Below are 18,139 nucleotides of genomic sequence, written 5' to 3'. Positions count from 1 at the left end.
AGTGATTGCAAAGCCTTGTTATTCATTTTTGAGAATAATCATTTGATTCGCACAGTTCTCGCTGGTAACTTGCAGGGCACCTGTGTGATTCATCCACTGGACGGCACAGTCATGAAAGGGAAAAATAAGAGAGCATCATGCAGTAGCCCAGGATGCAACAGTCTGTAGCCCAAGATGTCAGAGTTGTGTCTGCTGTGGCTCGCTGTCCCTTCAGTACGGGGACTGGTAGCAGCGCTGCTACTGAAGACAACTTCAGGCAATTTTCAAGGCAGGCTGGCTTTCAAGCCTAAAAATGGCCGTGGTTAGGCTTGTAAGGCTTGTAAGCCAGCCTGTCTCTGAACATTTGGAATATTTTTATACATTATTAAAACTATTTTTGTAGAATTTGTGGGCTTACTGTTTGAAAAGATAGTTAAAATAGTTCCAGAAGTCTAGAACACAAACAGATGAACTTAAAGGGGTTGTCCACCTAGCAGTGAGCCTGGTGATGTTAGCGGCACTGATGGGCGGGCTTAGCGCTGTCCTAGCCTGTTTTATTTGAAATGTAAACAAAAAAGCCCTTGCCCTGCACGATACAGCACATGGCAAGGGAGAGCATCGGGGCATGAAATAACAGGGGGCTGCCTGGGTGAAAAAGAGGTTATGTCCGGGTTCAGCTCCGAACCCGGACAACCCCTTTAAGGGGATATTCCTATCTCAGAGTGCCCTCCTCGGTCTTCTCCCATCTAAATACAGAGGCCAGAGGTGGCCGACCGAGCTGTTCTACGCTGTTTCTATAACTCCCATACAATTGAATAGAAACAGAAACAGTGCCAGGAGCTACGCTCTTAACACCATGCGTAAACTAGTGCAGCTCATTGTGTTACACTATGTTTCTATAACTCTCATTCACTTGTATAGGAGCTATGGAAACTTCTGACCACCCCTACAGGCAGGACTTTCAGACATATTAGGCATAACCTATGGATATACCATAAATGTTTCAGATTAGAATATCCCTCTAAAGCAGATCTGGCATTATAGTGTGTTGCTCTGTTTAATGGAGACACGCCAGATAGTACAAAAATATTATCATACATAGCTATGAGACCGTGGTGCTCAAAATGAAAATGCTCCCCCTACCTTTCATTGTCACTGTCCCTAGTGATTAATGGCTTCTGAGCGTCTGCATATGCTGTATTTACAGGAGCCATTAATACTGCTGGGAGAAGCAGGTGGAGTGTTCCCCTCTTGAATACAATAGAGTCATTAGTATGTTAGTTGCTACTAGCTAAATGGCACGAACATATGTAGTTTGCGGTCCACAAAAAACGGATCTGCAAAAAAATACAAATGACATCCGTGTGCATTCCGTATTTTGCGGAACAGAACAGCTGGCCCCTAATAGAACAGTACTATCCTTGTCCGTAATGCAGACAATAATAGGACATTCTATTCTATTTTTTTGCGGAACGAACATACGGACATATGGAAACAGAATGTACACGGAGTATCTTCTTTTTTTTCTTGCGGACCCATTTAACCTGTTCCGGACACACGACGTACCGGTACGGCATGATGTCCCGGTACTTAAGGACACATGGCGTACCGGTACGTCATGTGTAGTTCCGATCACCGCCGCCCGGCGGGCGGTGATCGGAACAAGGTGCCTGCTCAAATCATTGAGCAGGCAGCCGGGAACAATGCGGTTTCAGACCCGCAGTTTGCGGCTTTTACATGTTTCGGCGGGCGGCGGTGCCATCGGGTCCCCGTGCGGCTGTAGGGGACCCGATGGCATGGAAGGCAGCGCGATGCCTTCCTTAGGCATCTGCGCTGCCTTCTGGTGACGAGCCTGTGGGATCCAGCCCCCTGGATCTCACAGGCCAGAAGCTGTATGAGTAATACACACTGTATTCCTCATACAGCTAATGCATTCCAACACAGAAGTATTGGAATGCATTGTAAAGGGGATTAGACCCCCAAAAGTTGAAGTCCCAAAGTGGGACAAAAAATAAAGTTAAAAAAATAAAGTAAAAATAAACAAAAACTTCATTTTCCCCAAATAAAGTAAAAAAAAATTAGGTATCGCCACGTTCGTATCGACCGACTCTATAAAGATATCACATGACCTAAACCCTCAGATGAACACCGTAAAAAATAAAAACTGCTAAATAAACAATTTTTTTGTCACCTTACATCACAAAAAGTACAACAGCAAGCGATCAAAAAGCCGTATGCCCACCAAAATAGTACCAATGTAACCGTCACCTCAATGAGCCCCTACCTAAGACAATCGCCCAGAAAATAAAAAAAACTATGGCTCAGAATATGGAGACACTAAAACATATATTTTTTTGTTTTAAAAAAGCTGCTATTGTGTAAAACGTAAGTAAATTTAAAAAAGTATACATATTAGGTATCGCCGCGTCCGTAATAACCTGCTCTATAAAAATATCACATGAACTAACCCCTCAGGTGAACACCGTAAAAAAATAAAAACGGTGTAAAAAAAGCAATTTTTTGTCACATTACATCACAAAAAGTGTAATAGCAAGCGATCAAAAAGTCATATGCACCCCAAAATAGTACCAATCAAACCGTCATCTCATCCCGCCAAAATCATACCCTACCCAAGATAATCGCCCAAAAACTGAAAAAACTATGGCTCTCAGACTACGGAGACACTAAAACATGATTTTTTTTTGTTTCAAAAATTAAATCGTTGTGTAAAACTTACACAAATAAAAAAATTGTATACATATTAGGTATCGCCACGTCCGTGACAATGGTGCCAAAACAGCTATTTCTTGTTACCTTGCTTCACAAAAAGTGTAATATAGAGCAACCAAAAATCATATGTACCCTAAAATAGTACCAACAAAACTGCCACCCTATCCCGTAGTTTCTAAAATGGGGTCACTTTTTTGGAGTTTCTACTCTAGGGGTGCATCAGGGGGGCTTCAAATGGGACATTGTGTCAAAAAAACCAGTCCAGCAAAATCTGCCTTCCAAAAACCGTATGACTTTCCTTTCCTTCTGCGCCCTGCCGTGTGCCCGTACAGCAGTTTACAACAACATATGGGGTGTTTCTGTAAACTACAGAATCAGAGCCATAAATATTGAGTTTTGTTTGGCTGTTAACCCTTGCTTTGTAACTGGAAAAAAAATATTAAAATGGAAAATCTGCCAAAAAAGTTAAATTTTGAAATTGTATCTCTATTTGTCATAAATTCTTGTGGGGGTTAACAGAGTTTGTAAAATCAGTTTTGAATACCTTGAGAGGTGTAGTTTCTAGAATGGGGTAATTTTTGGGTGGTTTCTAATATGTAAGCCTCACAAAGTGACTTCAGACCTGAACTGGTCTTTAAAAAGTTGGTTTTTGAAAATATCTGAGAAATTTCAAGATTTGCTTCTAAACTTCTAAGCCTTGTAACGTCCCCCAAAAATAAAATCTCATTCCCAAAATGATCCTAACATGAAGTAGACATATGGGGAATGTAAAGTAATAACTATTTTTTCAACTCATACATAAAACTGTGAATTCCAAGGTTAAAATCCACAACAGAAATTGATAACGCTGCAAACTTTAAGGGATATGTGCCATGATTGATGTGAAAAATGAAAATCCAACATCATATAGTACATGACAGTCTCTTTCTGAGCACTCATGCACACGACTGTATGTATTTTGCGGTCCACAAAACACGGATCTGCAAAAAATAGAGATGATGTCTGTGTGACATCATTATTGCATCCGTTTTTTTACAGATCCATTGTAACAATGACTATCCTTGTCCGCAAAACAGACAAGAATAGTATATGTTCTATCTTTTTTTTGGAACAGCCATGCGGACATATGGAAATGGAATGCACAAGGAGTAATTTCCATTTTTTTGGCAGACCCATTGAAGTGAATGGTTCCGCATACGGGCCACAAAAAAAACGGAACGGACACTAACAAAAAATATGTTTGTGTGCCTGAGCCCTAACGAAGCTAGAACCAGCCGTGTCCCTCACATGGGTCAAGAGATCTCCACATTCACTGCGCCAATTGCAGTGCTAGTTTCTCTTCAGCCTGGCAGCTCAGGGGGCATGTCCTTTGTACTGCAGCTCTCTCCCTGTAACTGCCACAGATTCTAACAGAACACATGGCTGGTAGCAGTTGAAGATTTAAACTGAGCACTAGGGCTATAACGATTACTCGATTAAATCTAATAATTCGACACAAAAAAATCCTTGATGCTAATTTTTTGCATCGAAGATTTGTTTGTGTCATGTAACCACGGAGTGGGAGTGAAGTGTTTGCTATTACTCCCGCTTCGTGGTCTCCGGGCCCTCTGGACACTTCACAGCATGTCCATGGTCCCGCGCTGCACTGACTTCCTGACGTACGCACGCCGTGACCTGATGCGCTGTGTAACGTCAGGCACAGAGCAGCGCGGAACGATGGAGTGTCGGCAGCGCCCCTGCTGGAATGTTAAGTTGGTGAAACCGAGGGGGTGGGGGAACTACTAAGGCCGGGCGCCCGGAGTGCACATCGTCATAGTAACCAATGGAGGAGCACGGCAGCAGAGACTATGGCACAAGGGGGGAGAGCTGATGGCACAATGGGGGGAGAGCTGATGGCATAATGGGGGGAGAGCTGATGGCACAATGGGGGGAGAGCTGATGGCACAATGGGGGAAGAGCTGATGGCACAGTGGGTGAGAAATGATGGCACAGTGGGGGAGAGATGATGGCACAAGGGGGGAGAGATGATGGCACTGGGGGGTAAAGCTGATGGCACAATGGGGGGAGAGATGATGACACAAGGGGGGAGAGATGATGGCACTGGGGGAGTAAAGCTGATGGCACAAGGGGGGAGAGCTGATGGCACAAGGGGGCAGAGCTGATGGCACAAGGGGGCAGAGCTGATGGCACAAGGGGGGAGAGCTGATGGCACAAGGGGGGAGAGATGATGGCACTGGGGGAGTAGAGCTGATGGCACTGGAGTGGGGGAGAGCTGATGGCACTGGGGTCGGAGAGAGCTGATGGCACTGGGGAGTTGAGCTGATGGCACAAGGGGGGAGAGATGATGGCACTGGGGGAGTAGAGCTGATGGCACTGGAGTGGGGGAGAGCTGATGGCACTGGGGTGGGGGAGAGCTGATGGCACTGGGGAGTGGAGCTGATGGCACTGGGGTGGGGGAGAGCTGATGGCACTGGGGTGGGGGAGAGCTGATGGCACTGGGTGGGGAGAGCTAAAGGCACTGGGATGGGGGAGAGCTGATGGCACTTGGTGGGAGAGAGCTGATGGCACTGGGGGAGTGGAGATGATGGCACTGGGGTGGGGAAAAGATAATGGCACTGGGGTGGGGGAGAGCTTATGGTACTGGGGGAACGGACCTGATGGCAAGGGTGGGAGCTGATGGCACTGGGGGATAGTGGAGCTGATGGCACTGGGAGGAACGGAGATGATGGCACTGGGGGGAACTGATGCACTTGGGCTGATCGCACAGTGGGGAACGAAGGGTGTTGGGGACTAATGGCAGGGGGTCTTATGAGTTTTTATAAAGCAAAACAGTCTATTAATTTATTTTTTCTTATTAGATTACTCGATTAATTAAAAATAATCGATAGAATACTCAATTACTAAAATAATCGTTTACTGCAGCTCTCTGACTATACAGAATTTTGAATCACATACAATTACAAAAGTATTCAGATCCAGGTGCTGGTTTGAAAAATGTAGAATATGTTTTTGACACAACCCCTTTAAAATCTTCTGAATAGTTTAGAAAATAGAAAATTCCATTGAGAAAACAAATCAGTGTAGGCCATTGACTATGGGATGCCTATATATCTAGCACTGGTGAATTATTTTACCAGAAAGGATGTTCTGATGTTTCACTGCAAACATCTAGAGGGAATGAGAGTAATGGTTGACAGATTGAGTGATGGAGTCGGTAAAGCTGTTGTTCTTTGTCATTCAGCTCACATTTAATTTCCATGCTCAGCTGTAACTGTGAATCAGGAAATAAATGACATCGCTTTTGTCAGAACTGTCAGCAAGACCCATTATATTGTCACAAACAAATAATCTCACCTTAACATGCTTCAAACATAGACCAAATGGTGATCGATGGATGTAGACAACATATGCGAAAAACATGTGGTGATGTGCTAGACAATCTGAAAGGCGACTGTTATAAGGTAGGTGCATAATATGATAGGTTGATATACCTCTTCTAAATCCATATGCATTAATATGGACCCCCCCTTCCTCCACACACACAAACACAAGATTTTGGAGGGTGTCTAACTTTTGGACACTTATGCAGACATTGATGTTGGTTGAGAGGGCCTCACTCGCAGTCTCCGTTCCAGCTTATCCCAAAGGTGGGGTTGGGATCAGGGCTCAGCGGAGGCCAATCAAGTCCTTCAACACCAAACAAACCCAACCATGACTTTATGGCCTGGGGCGCAGTCATGCTAGAACTGTTCGCATAAAGTTGAAAGCATACAACTGTCCAAAATGTTTAAATATGCTGAAGCATTAAAGGGGTTGTCCTATCTAGCAATTTCATACTCACCTGCTGCGAGCTGCGCTGTTCACTTCCTGGTTTCCGGCTTGTGAGGCTGGGCGGGCTTAGTGAGCTTGATTGAAGGCTTGTCCCGGCCGGGCCGTTCATCGCTGTCTTGAACGTGCATGGCGCCGCGCATGTGCCATGGTGACTTCTTCCTGGCCAGTATAGTACAGAGCCGCGAACGAGCACGCCGCCCGCACGTGCAATGGTGGGTTCTTCCTGGCCGAGTAATAGTACAGCACTGCGCTGCATACAGAGCATGTGCGTCTCTGTATTATACTCGGCCAGGAAGAAGTCACCATTGCTCGTGCACGGCGGAGTGCGCTTTCGTGTCTCTGTACTATACTGCCCAGGAAGAAGTCACCATGTCGCATGCGCGGCAGCGTGCCGCGTTCAAGACAGCAATTTGCGGCCGGGCCTGGGGAAGAAAATGTGTTCTACGAAGGCACAGCCCACTGATGCGGCACACAAGCGGTGGCCGAATCTAGTGGATACGAGAAAACAACAGTGGGGTAGGATTGAAAGATTTTTTCCAAGATAGGTAGGGATTTGCTAAAGGAACATAATTACAAAAATGCTCACAGGCACTTCTATAACAAATTAAAATAGGATCAATGAGATGGGAATACTCCTTTAAGACTTCCCTTCACTGAAACTAGGTGGCCTAGGCCAGCCCCTGAATAACAACCCCATAGCCGTATCTACCCTCCACCAAGTTTTACCATTGGCACAATTCAGTCAGCCAGGTGACATTGTCCTCAGACTGCCAGATACAGAAGTGTGATTCATCACTGTACAGAACACGTTTCCACTTCTCCAGAGTCCACGTGCTTTACACTACTGTATCCAATGCTTGGTGATGTAAGGCTTGCATGCAGCTGATCGGCCATGAAGCTCCTGGCCACAGTTTTTGTGCTGATAATGCCAGAGGTTTGGGACTTGCCAACTATTGAATCAGCAGGGCGTTGGTGACTTTAATGCACTATGCGCCTTTGCTCTCTAAGACTGTGTAACTTTATGTGGTCTGCCACTTCATGCATGAATTGTGGCGCCTAGAGGCTTCCACATCACAGTCGAGAGTTTTCTTGAGTTTGCCATCACAGAAAAGTATCTAGAAAGGAAGAAATTCCACAACCTGACCTGTTGCAATCGTGACATCATAATATATATACAGGGAGTGCAGAATTATTAGGCAAGTTGTATTTTTGAGGATTAATTTTATTATTGAACAACAACCATGTTCTCAATGAACCCAAAAAACTCATTAATATCAAAGCTGAATATTTTTGGAAGTAGTTTTTAGTTTGTTTTTATTTTTAGCTATTTTAGGGGGATATCTGTGTGTGCAGGTGACTATTACTGTGCATAATTATTAGGCAACTTAACAAAAAACAAATATATACCCATTTCAATTATTTATGTTTACCAGTGAAACCAATATAACATCTCAACATTCACAAATATACATTTCTGACATTCAAAAACAAAACAAAAACAAATCAGTGACCAATATAGCCACCTTTCTTTGCAAGGACACTCAAAAGCCTGCAATCCATGGATTCTGTCAGTGTTTTGATCTGTTCACCATCAACATTGCGTGCAGCAGCAACCACAGCCTCCCAGACACTGTTCAGAGAGGTGTACTGTTTTCCCTCCTTGTAAATCTTACATTTGATGATGGACCACAGGTTCTCAATGGGGTTCAGATCAGGTGAACAAGGAGGCCATGTCATTAGATTTTCTTCTTTTATAACCTTTCTTGCCAGCCACACTGTGGAGTACTTGGACGCGTGTGATGGAGCATTGTCCTGCATGAAAATCATGTTTTTCTTGAAGGATGCAGACTTCTTCCTGTACCACTGCTTGAAGAAGGTGTCTTCCAGAAACTGGCAGTAGGACTGGGAGTTGAGCTTGACTCCATCCTCAACCCGAAAAGGCCCCACAAGCTCATCTTTGATGATACCAGCCCAAACCAGTACTCCACCTCCACCTTGCTGGCGCCTGAGTCGGACTGGAGCTCTCTGCCCTTTACCAATCCAGCCACGGGCCCATCCATCTGGCCCATCAAGACTCACTCTCATTTCATCAGTCCATAAAATCAGTCTTGAGATATTTCTTGGCCCAGTCTTGACGTTTCAGCTTGTGTGTCTTGTTCAGTGGTGGTCGTCTTTCAGCCTTTCTTACCTTGGCCATGTCTCTGAGTATTGCACACCTTGTGCTTTTGGGCACTTCAGTGATGTTGCAGCTCTGAAATATGGCCAAACTGGTGGCAAGTGGCATCTTGGCAGCTGCACGCTTGACTTTTCTCAGTTCATGGGCAGTTATTTTGCGCCTTGGTTTTTCCACACGCTTCTTGCGACCCTGTTGACTATTTTGAATGAAACGCTTGATTGTTCGATGATCACGCTTCAGAAGCTTTGCAATTTTAAGAGTGCTGCATCCCTCTGCAAGATATCTCACTATTTTTGACTTTTCTGAGCCTGTCAAGTCCTTCTTTTGACCCATTTTGCCAAAGGAAAGGAAGTTGCCTAATAATTATGCACACCTAATATAGGGTGTTGATGTCATTAGACCACACCCCTTCTCATTACAGAGATGCACATCACCTAATATGCTTAATTGGTAGTAGGCTTTCAAGCCTATACAGCTTGGGGTAAGACAACATGCATAAAGAGGATGATGTGGTCAAAATACTAATTTGCCTAATAATTCTGCACGCAGTGTATATATATATATATATATATATATATATATATATATATATATATATATGATAAAAAAGCTAATGGCAGCACCACCATAACAAAAAAGAAGGGTGCAAGGTCCAAGTATGGTAACCGGAGCTTACCCACTTGAAGATAATGCAAAAAATCGGACTGCACTCCAAACGGTTCTTCAGTAAAACAGTAAGTTCTTTTTATTCACCCATGTGGTGGCAATAAGCGATGTTTCGGCTCAACATGAGCCTTTCTCAAGCATTGATAAGAAGTGCAAAACATACATATATAGGTGTGCCGATAAAACCAATTGATACATCAGCATAATTGATACTTAATGAAAAACAGTGTAAAATGTATACAAACATGCTACGTGGCGAGTGACTGCTATGTGCGCCGATTGCGTCACTCATGTGTGACGTTGCTGGACATGTGCGACACCGCTCGGACGCCGGCTGATGATGTATATGCGATCGGGTCATGCGCGTTAGCATCCTGGAGACGCGCTGAACAGCGTGACAGTATATGCGGGCACCATCACTCCCCCAGGTAGTAACTCATCAGTATATTCCCTTTACACATGTTCACAATTAATGTTAGATCACTAATCATGTATACACAAGGAACAGCTGAGTGTATGTATGTATTTCATGTAATAATATATGATATTCAGCTATATCATGCACCGGTTTTATATGTAGCACTAGTCACTTTATTAATGATTATAAGGTTGAACCTTTTTATGCATGTTTGTATACTTTTTACACTGTTTTTCATTAAGTATCAATTATGCTGATGTATCAATTGGTTTTATCGGCACACCTATATACGGTATGTATGTTTTGCACTTCCTATCAATGCTTGAGAAAGGCTCATGTTGAGCCGAAACGTCGCTTATTGCCACCACATGGGTGAATAAAAAGAACTTACTGTTTTACTGAAGAACCGTCTGGAGTGCAGTCCGATTTTTTGCATCATCTATATATATATATATATATATATATAGAGACGGAAGAAGTCGGACTGCACTCCAAAATAATAGTGAAAACAAACGTATTTATAAACGTCGCAAGTTTGCCATATTATGGGTGAATAAATACGTTTGTTTTCACTATTATTTTGGAGTGCAGTCCGACTTCTTCCGTCTCTACAATACTTGGGGTATTGCCGCTGCCCTGTGCTGGACGTTGCACCCACACCTTGGCTGGTGCTCCCGCTGGATTTTATTCCATCTAACAATCCAGAATCTTGCACATGCTGTATGTGTGTGTGAAAACCTTTTATGCAAATACTTATCAGCAAATGAATTATTTCTGTCTTGTTTTTTTTGCAAACATTGAATAAAAATTACATTTTTTGACTATTTGCCAACGTTTAGGTTTTGGTTGAGGACTGTGTCCCAGTACTGAAGATGTATGCCAAAGAAGGGCGAACCTTTGATTACGTGATTAATGACCTTACTGCTGTCCCCATCTCCACTTCTCCAGAAGAAGGTGCTTCTTAATACATAACTATTTCTGTCTTATATCTCCTTTTACCAGTGCATTGCATTCTTACAGGTCTTACAGTGCACATTCTATGAATGTCATAGAGTCGGATGCTGCAGATATATGAAAACTGGCCATAGCAACCAATTACAATGCAGCTTTCATTTTTCGAGAGCAGGATACGAAATGAAAGCTGTGCTGTGATTGGTTGCAGTGGACATCAAAGACAGTATTTCTTTTTGATCGTTTCATAGCAGGGGAAGTAGGTTTATAGTCCCAAGTCCTGGAATCTGCTTCTAAAGTAGAGGGTGTGTACTGTATATAAAGAAAGGGTGGTCCATGTAACCTGCCAAGGCTAGAAACTGCCGGAACATATGTGCTTATCTCAAGAAACATGAATTCTCACTGAATACTGTGTTTCATGTAAAATAATGTTCTGGCAGTTTTCCTTTAGTGAAAGTGATGCAGATTTTAAGAGGCACATACCATATTTCCAGAAGTGAAGAAAGGTGAATATGGTGCAAAGACTTACGGTGTATTATACTTATTGGCACATTACTGATGAAATATTGTGTGTGCCATTAGTCCCCTCTACAGTATACACCAGCTGGCACGTAAAGGGGAAGTAGCAAGTTTAAAAGTTATACCCTATGAATAGGAGGTAACTAGTTGATAAGTGGTGGTCCAATCGCTGAGACACTCGCAATCCCAAGAAAAGGGGTCCAGTTTCCCTCTCTAAAACTCAACGTTGTACTCAGCTATGTCTGGCAGTCCCACGGAGACCAAGTGGAGAAGCCTCTCCGTTTATACAGGGACATGGGGACCCCAATTCTTATGATCTGTGGGGTTCCCAGTAGTCAGATCAGATACTTCTCCCATATTTGATAGGGGCTATGTTTGTATCTCGGGACAACCCCTGTAATTTGCTGTTACACTGAAATCACTTCTCACAACTTATGTCATCAATGCAGAGAGGGAATACAAGGTGTCATATCAGCAGTCTGTATTCTGCGTTTCGATTCTGCAATCTAATGGCATTGAATACTTTAAGATTTATAAAGTGAGTAAGTATAAGTAGTTTAGCAGTTCTTCCTAGAAATAGAGATTCTGGGAGAGGTTTTATTAGATAATAAGCAAGAGTGACTCAAATCCAAGTGTAACTTTGTTTGGGTGCATTCTGCGCATAATAGGGAAGCACACACCATATATGTTTCTAATTATTAGAACTCTTCCCACTCAAACCCGCTTCCATTTAGTTAGTAACACCGAAACCTTTATTTATTCTGTTACTTGGAGTTCATCAAACTAAAATAAAGGCAATCTGATAATGACTTTTCTCAGTTCTAAAAAGCTTTTTTTTATTGAGAAAACTTTACTACTACTGTTTCTTTATGATCTAGATTCTACTTGGGAATTTTTGAGACTGATCTTGGATCTTTGTATGAAAGTCTTGAAACACGATGGGAAATACTTCACTCAGGTAAGTAGTAACTAGAATGACTATCTATCTAAACGTGAAATAAATGTTACAGAGGGTTACGAGATGCTGTTTCTTTATGAATAATCTAGTTCACAATGCATTACATTATACAGGGGTAGATTTATAAGAAGAGAAATGTTGGAATGTTGCTGTTATATCGGCGGCCCATGCCCTCCTCTGTTACGCTCGTACGGGTTGGCGTGGGTGTCGCTCCACACACCCTGCTGCCACTGCTCCAGCAGTCCAGACCTGCTGGCCTTCCCCTGTTTCCCAGCAGTGGGCCAGGCAAAGGCCTCTTCCTCTTGTCTATATGATGCACACTCCCTCTTGCTCTTAAAGGGCCAGTGTGCATCCACCTCAGGATACTTAAGGCACTTTCCTCTAGGAGAGGGTACCTGATCCATAAGTTATTTTAGCTTGCTAGATCCTCAGAAGGTTTGCTGTTCTGTTTGTCTGTACCGACTTCTACCCGATTCCTGACTCTATTCCTGATTCTCTATTGCGTGACCCAATCTGTGCCTGATTACCATTTTGACCCCTCACTTCCTGCCCTGCCCTCAGATTGTTCTTCTGATTGCCTGTACCCTGCCTGCCTTGTCTTTAGCCTGTTCCTGACTATGGGTTAGCCTGATCCCTCAGTGCTCTGCACTGTTGTGTCTGGTCCCCGTGGATCAGGTGCCGACCGCACAGAGACTATTCCATGAGGTAGCGGCCTGGCGGCTTTGTTGCAGCAAAGCCCAGTTTTCTGTATAGGGGTTAAATGTTGAAAAAAGGGACTGCCAGAATAATGGTGCAGTGGTTCCACACCCACCTCTTGTAACAGTTGCCTTGAGTAGCTCAATGCACACAAACTGAATTCAGAATTAAATAGTTTGATCATACTAACAGAAACTTGCCATAAATCACAAATTTAACAAAATAGATATCATTTGTAGTTAAACTGTTCCATCTTGACTATAGAGAAGTAGAAAACGATGGAGCCCAGTATAGAAAGTGACTTATTTAAGGCTATTTGCACATCTGCATTCTTTATTTCTGTTGCTGTGTTCCATTATAGGAGAAGAACAATGAAAATGACCACAATGCTGGATCTGTCTCACGACAGACACCAATGGTGCCCAGCACACCTCATTGACAATCTGGGTTCCATCACAGTATTTGTCAGTTTAGCAAACAAAATAGTGCTGCATGCTGTGCTTTGTCCACCATTTTTAATAATTTTATATTTGTAATATTTCGATACCCAATCGATACTTTTGTACCCAGATGGATACGATACAGGGATTTGCTATTTTCTTATACTAGACTTAGCCCCACCCCAGTATAATTATTGGTGGCGCAGCTGCCTCATCCTCCCCCCAGTATTATTTTTGCGGGGCTCCGATCAGTTACCATGGCAGCCAGGACGCTACTAAGCCATCCATGGCTGCCATGGTAAGCTCCCTGCTGCTGTGTGCTCAAAACACAGGGCAGCAGGGACGGTGTAAAATCCTATTCACCCTGTAAATAGGACAAGGGTTTTAGCTCCCTAAGGTGGCTAATAGTTATTAAATAAAAGGTAAAAAAAAAAAAAGTAAAAAAAAAACCCACCAAAATATTAAAAGTTTAAATTACCCCCTTTCCCAATGTTACACATAAAATACATAAACAATAAAAAATTATCGCCACGTCCGAAAAATTCCAAACTATTAAAATATTTAAAGTATCTCCTATGTTGTGAACAGAATAGATTTTTTTATAAAAAAACACTCAATTCGCCATTTTTATTCATGTGTCCCCCCAAAAAATAGGATAGGACTGTTGTATTATGGGCCAGACGTTCCATAAAATGCAGAATGCACATGGCTTTTTTGGTGTTTTATTTTTTTCGCATGGTATCGAGTATCGCAATACTTTTTTATGGTATCGAAAGGGGGCCACTACATTTAGCAATATTATGTTTTTAATTAACGTCCCTCAGAATAAAGGTACACATCATTTTAAGGCCTGTGTATGGAAAATGTAATCAAGAACTTACCTATGTAGAGCAAACCATGCAAAGTGCAGTTAAAGTCCAGTTTTTTGTGGGATGGTCCTAATTTTGAGCCTAGGACAAGCCGTCTTTGAGTCATAATGATGGGAGTTCCTTTCTGTGCTGATAATGTTATTTCTCCTAATGATGGAAGGTATGAGTACAGTGAAATTACTTTAATCAGGCATTACCGTTTCAAGACAGCTGTTGAATTATCAAACCCTGGAAAGGATCAGATAGACCTAGGGAAATACTGCGTATGCCCTCGAGGCAAAAAAACTAATCATGCATATGTTATGCAACTATGTTGTTATTCATTAGAGGAGCATACTAATTGGTAATTGCTAGAGCATCCCTTCTGAGTTATAAATAAGTTCTATTCTGGAGGCAAGAGCCAAGATTTCAGATAACAGCCTTGTTCAAATGTACTTTACTTTATTTGTGGCCCTGCTGGATTTTTTTTAACGGAGAACATAAGGGCAAGCTTCGCTGTCATCTGAAGGTAATGTATAATAAAACCTGATAGAAATAATTGGAAATTTACTGATGATAATGTTACGTGACAATCTTTGGGGCACACATCTGTGGTGTGCTGATCCGGCACAAATGCCAGCTGTTGGCCGTAAAAAAATAAACATTGCATGGGTGACTGCCAGAGCCCATTAAAATGAATGAGGATCCAAGGATTAACTGTTGAATCAAGCAATGACGGATCCGGCAAAATCCGGCAGGCTACTCTATGCCGAAATAGCTTTGTGCCAACTGTAACGTGTGGTGGAAGAAGGATATTGCTATGGGGTTATTTTTCAGGTGTTGGCCTAGACCCCTAATTCCAGTTAATCTTAATGGTTTAGTATACCAAGACATTTTAGACAATTCTATGCTTCCAACTTTATTAGAACAGTTTGGGGAAGGCCCTTCTCTGTTCTAGAATGACTGTGCCCCATTGCACAAAGCAAGGTTCATAAAGATATGGTTGGGTGAGTTTGGGGTGGAAGAAATTGACTGACTGCACAAAGCCCTGACTTCAACCTCATTGAACATATTTGGGATGAACTAGAACAAAGATTGCAAGCCAGGCCCTCTTTGTCCAACATCAGTTTCTGACCTCACAAATGCTCTTCTGGATGAATTGGCAAATATTCCCATAGACACACTACAAAATGTTGTAGAAGGCCTTCCCAGAAGAGTGGAAGTTATTGGAGAACCAAATCCATATTAATGCCTATGGATTTAGAATGGGATGCAATAAAAGCCTCTCTTAGTGTAATGTGTAGGTGCCCCAACACTTTTATACGTATAGTGTATGTGATTTCAGTGTGACATATGATTATGGTGATCACTCCTTAGCACTCCTTAGTTTTACAGCTTTTTTAAGTGTTAGACTATGCTGACAGCCAAAATCATTCATCACCATAAGCATACTTTGTCTTTTTAATTTTTTATCCTTCGCTTGTTTCACAGAGAACAATGAGATTTTTCAAAAGGGTTCATGGAGGTTCTGAGCAGATAATATCAGGGTAAATGTGTGTCTTTTTCTGTACGATCCAATAGAATTGCTATAAACAGCAGACCTCTGAGGGTAATAGCTTCCTTCAAATTATACAAGCTTGGAAATGAAAGGTCACTAGCTTTTTCTATCTCCTTCTGTATAAAAGGAGAACATCACTTCACATTAACCCACACAGCATCTTGCCTTAGGATATATGGAAATAAAAGTAGTCATCGTGATAGCTTTGTACATTTCTCCAGAAATAATGCCACAGTTAGGGTACTTTCACACTAGCGTTATTCTTTTCCGGCATTGAGTTCTATCCTAGGGGCTCAATACCGGAAAAGAACTGATCAGTTTTATCCCCATGCATTCTGAATAGAGAGTATTCCGTTCAGGATGTCTTCAGTTCAGTCTTTTTGACTTTTCAGGACGGAGATAATACCGCAGCATGCTGTGGTTTTATCTCCGTGCAAAATTCCGGAACACTTGCCGGAATGCCGGTTCCGGCATTTTTTCCCATTGACATGCATTAATGCCGGATCCGGCCCGAGTGTTCTGGCAAAACAGATCCGGCATTGTGGTCTGGGCATGCTCAGACCGCAAAAAATGAGAAGAAAAAAAAAAATGCCGGATCCGTTTTTCCGGATGAAACCGGAGAGACTGATCCGGCATTTCAATGCATTTGTCAAAAGGATCAGGATCCTGATCCGTCTGACAAATGCCATCAGTTTGCATGCGTTTTGACTGATCCTCTGCCGGAATCCTCTGCCGCAAGTGTGAAAGTACCCTTAAAGAGAACCTGTCACCACAAAATGCAATTAAATCTGGAAGCAGCCTGTTATAGAGCAGGAGACGCTGAGCAGATTGATATATAGTTTTGTGGGAAAAAAAATCTGTAAAACTTGTAATTTATACATTTATATCTTAGCTTTTTTCCATTTCATCCTCCACGACGGCATACCATGAGAGATGACCCTCCTCCAACCAGGTAGGGACAGGAAGTTTAAAAGTAGGCCCTCCTCCATCTCACCTTCAGTGTCTTCCTGTCCCTCCAGGTGGGGAGAGGCCATCTCTCATGGCATTTGCTATGGGACCACTCAGGGGGCAGGGCTGGGTGGAGGTAAAGAAAATAAGAAAATCTGCCCACCTGCATGGAGGCAGACGGCAGCCCCAACCCCTAGCTAAGGTACCTGGTGCTGCGGGAGGCCCATGCAGCGCCGGACACTCAGGGAGTCCCTCTAGTTGAAACGTGAAGCTCCCCCTGCCACCTATTAGGGTGGCTCTGGCAGGGATCCGCAGGGAAAGCGCCGCGGAGAAGGCCATGTGAATTCAACCTGTGACGTGTGGGCGGAGCTAATAGATTTGAAAAAAGTGTGCCAGACTGGAATGAAGCCCAGCTGATCTGAGGTCTGTAAGCAGAAGGGGTATATATTCTGGTGTCATTTCAGCTCCCTGCAAGTGTGAGGATGACTAATCTGGAAGCTGAAGCCATGGAGACCCCTGTGGGCCCTTCTGCTGTGAGTCTTTTAAGGGGATATTCACTATTTATTATGTACATGGAAAAATGTGTTTTTTAGCATATCTACCCTTTTTTTCCTCTATCTCTCCATGTGTGCGTGTAGAGCTATAGGGATAGTGCTCATAAGTCTAAGACAACTGCTTAAATAAGGAAATGTGCAGTATGCTCTTCTAAATTGCCAGAATCTTAATTCTGTAACATCGCTAAAGATATTGTTCCTTCCCTTAAGGATGAACTTAGGGAAGTCATTAAACAAGAAATGCGGTCTGCCCTGGAAGGTTTCTGAGCCCTCTTCCTCTTGTTCGGTAAAAAAGAGAGAGTCCAAAATAGTGATTTCTGACTCCTCATCTTCAGACTCGGACTCAGATTCAGAGGTAGAGTCGGTTGACTCGGACGATTCATCCGGATTTGACTCTGAGTTTAAACGCTATTTGTTTTCTTCTGAGGACACCAGAGAGCTTATTAAAGCCGTCAGAACGATTATGAATCTTTCAGACGAAAAGATACATAGATCTATTCATGACAAGATGTTTAGTAGCTTAGAACAAAAGAAAAGAAAGTTTTTTCCTGTTCACAAAAACCTGCATGCTTTGATGAAATGTGAATGGAAAGTTCCAGATGGGAAACTTTTTGTTCCGAAAACTATTAGATGTAGACTCGCCTTTAGTGATGAGGACTAGACGTTACTAACCCAATGCCCTAAAGTGGACGTTTCCCTTACAAAGCTAGTTAAAAGCTCTAAAGCACTTCCCTTTAAGGATATGGGTTCACTGAAGGATCCCATGGATAAAAAGGTGGATGCATACCTTAAAAGATCCTGGGATGCGGCGGTGGCATTGTTTAAGCCAAATCTGGCTGCTACTTCGGTAGCCAGATCGTTAAAAAA

General features: G+C 42.8%; 1 protein-coding gene across 1 annotated transcript in view; it reads left to right on the top strand.

Moving 5' to 3' along the window:
- Nucleotides 1-18,139, top strand: part of SMS (spermine synthase) — a 216,777-nt gene that overhangs the window by 107,754 nt on the left and 90,884 nt on the right. Inside the window, exons 7-9 of the mRNA XM_040423657.1 lie at nt 6,081-6,170; nt 10,640-10,754; nt 12,149-12,228. Coding sequence (XP_040279591.1) covers nt 6,081-6,170; nt 10,640-10,754; nt 12,149-12,228 — 285 coding nt within the window. The remainder of the gene's footprint in view (nt 1-6,080; nt 6,171-10,639; nt 10,755-12,148; nt 12,229-18,139) is intronic.

This window comes from Bufo bufo, chromosome 3, assembly GCF_905171765.1.
Source record: "Bufo bufo chromosome 3, aBufBuf1.1, whole genome shotgun sequence".
In the NCBI taxonomy this organism is placed as follows: Eukaryota; Metazoa; Chordata; class Amphibia; order Anura; family Bufonidae; genus Bufo; species Bufo bufo.
This window is presented reverse-complemented; position numbering and strand designations above follow the sequence as displayed.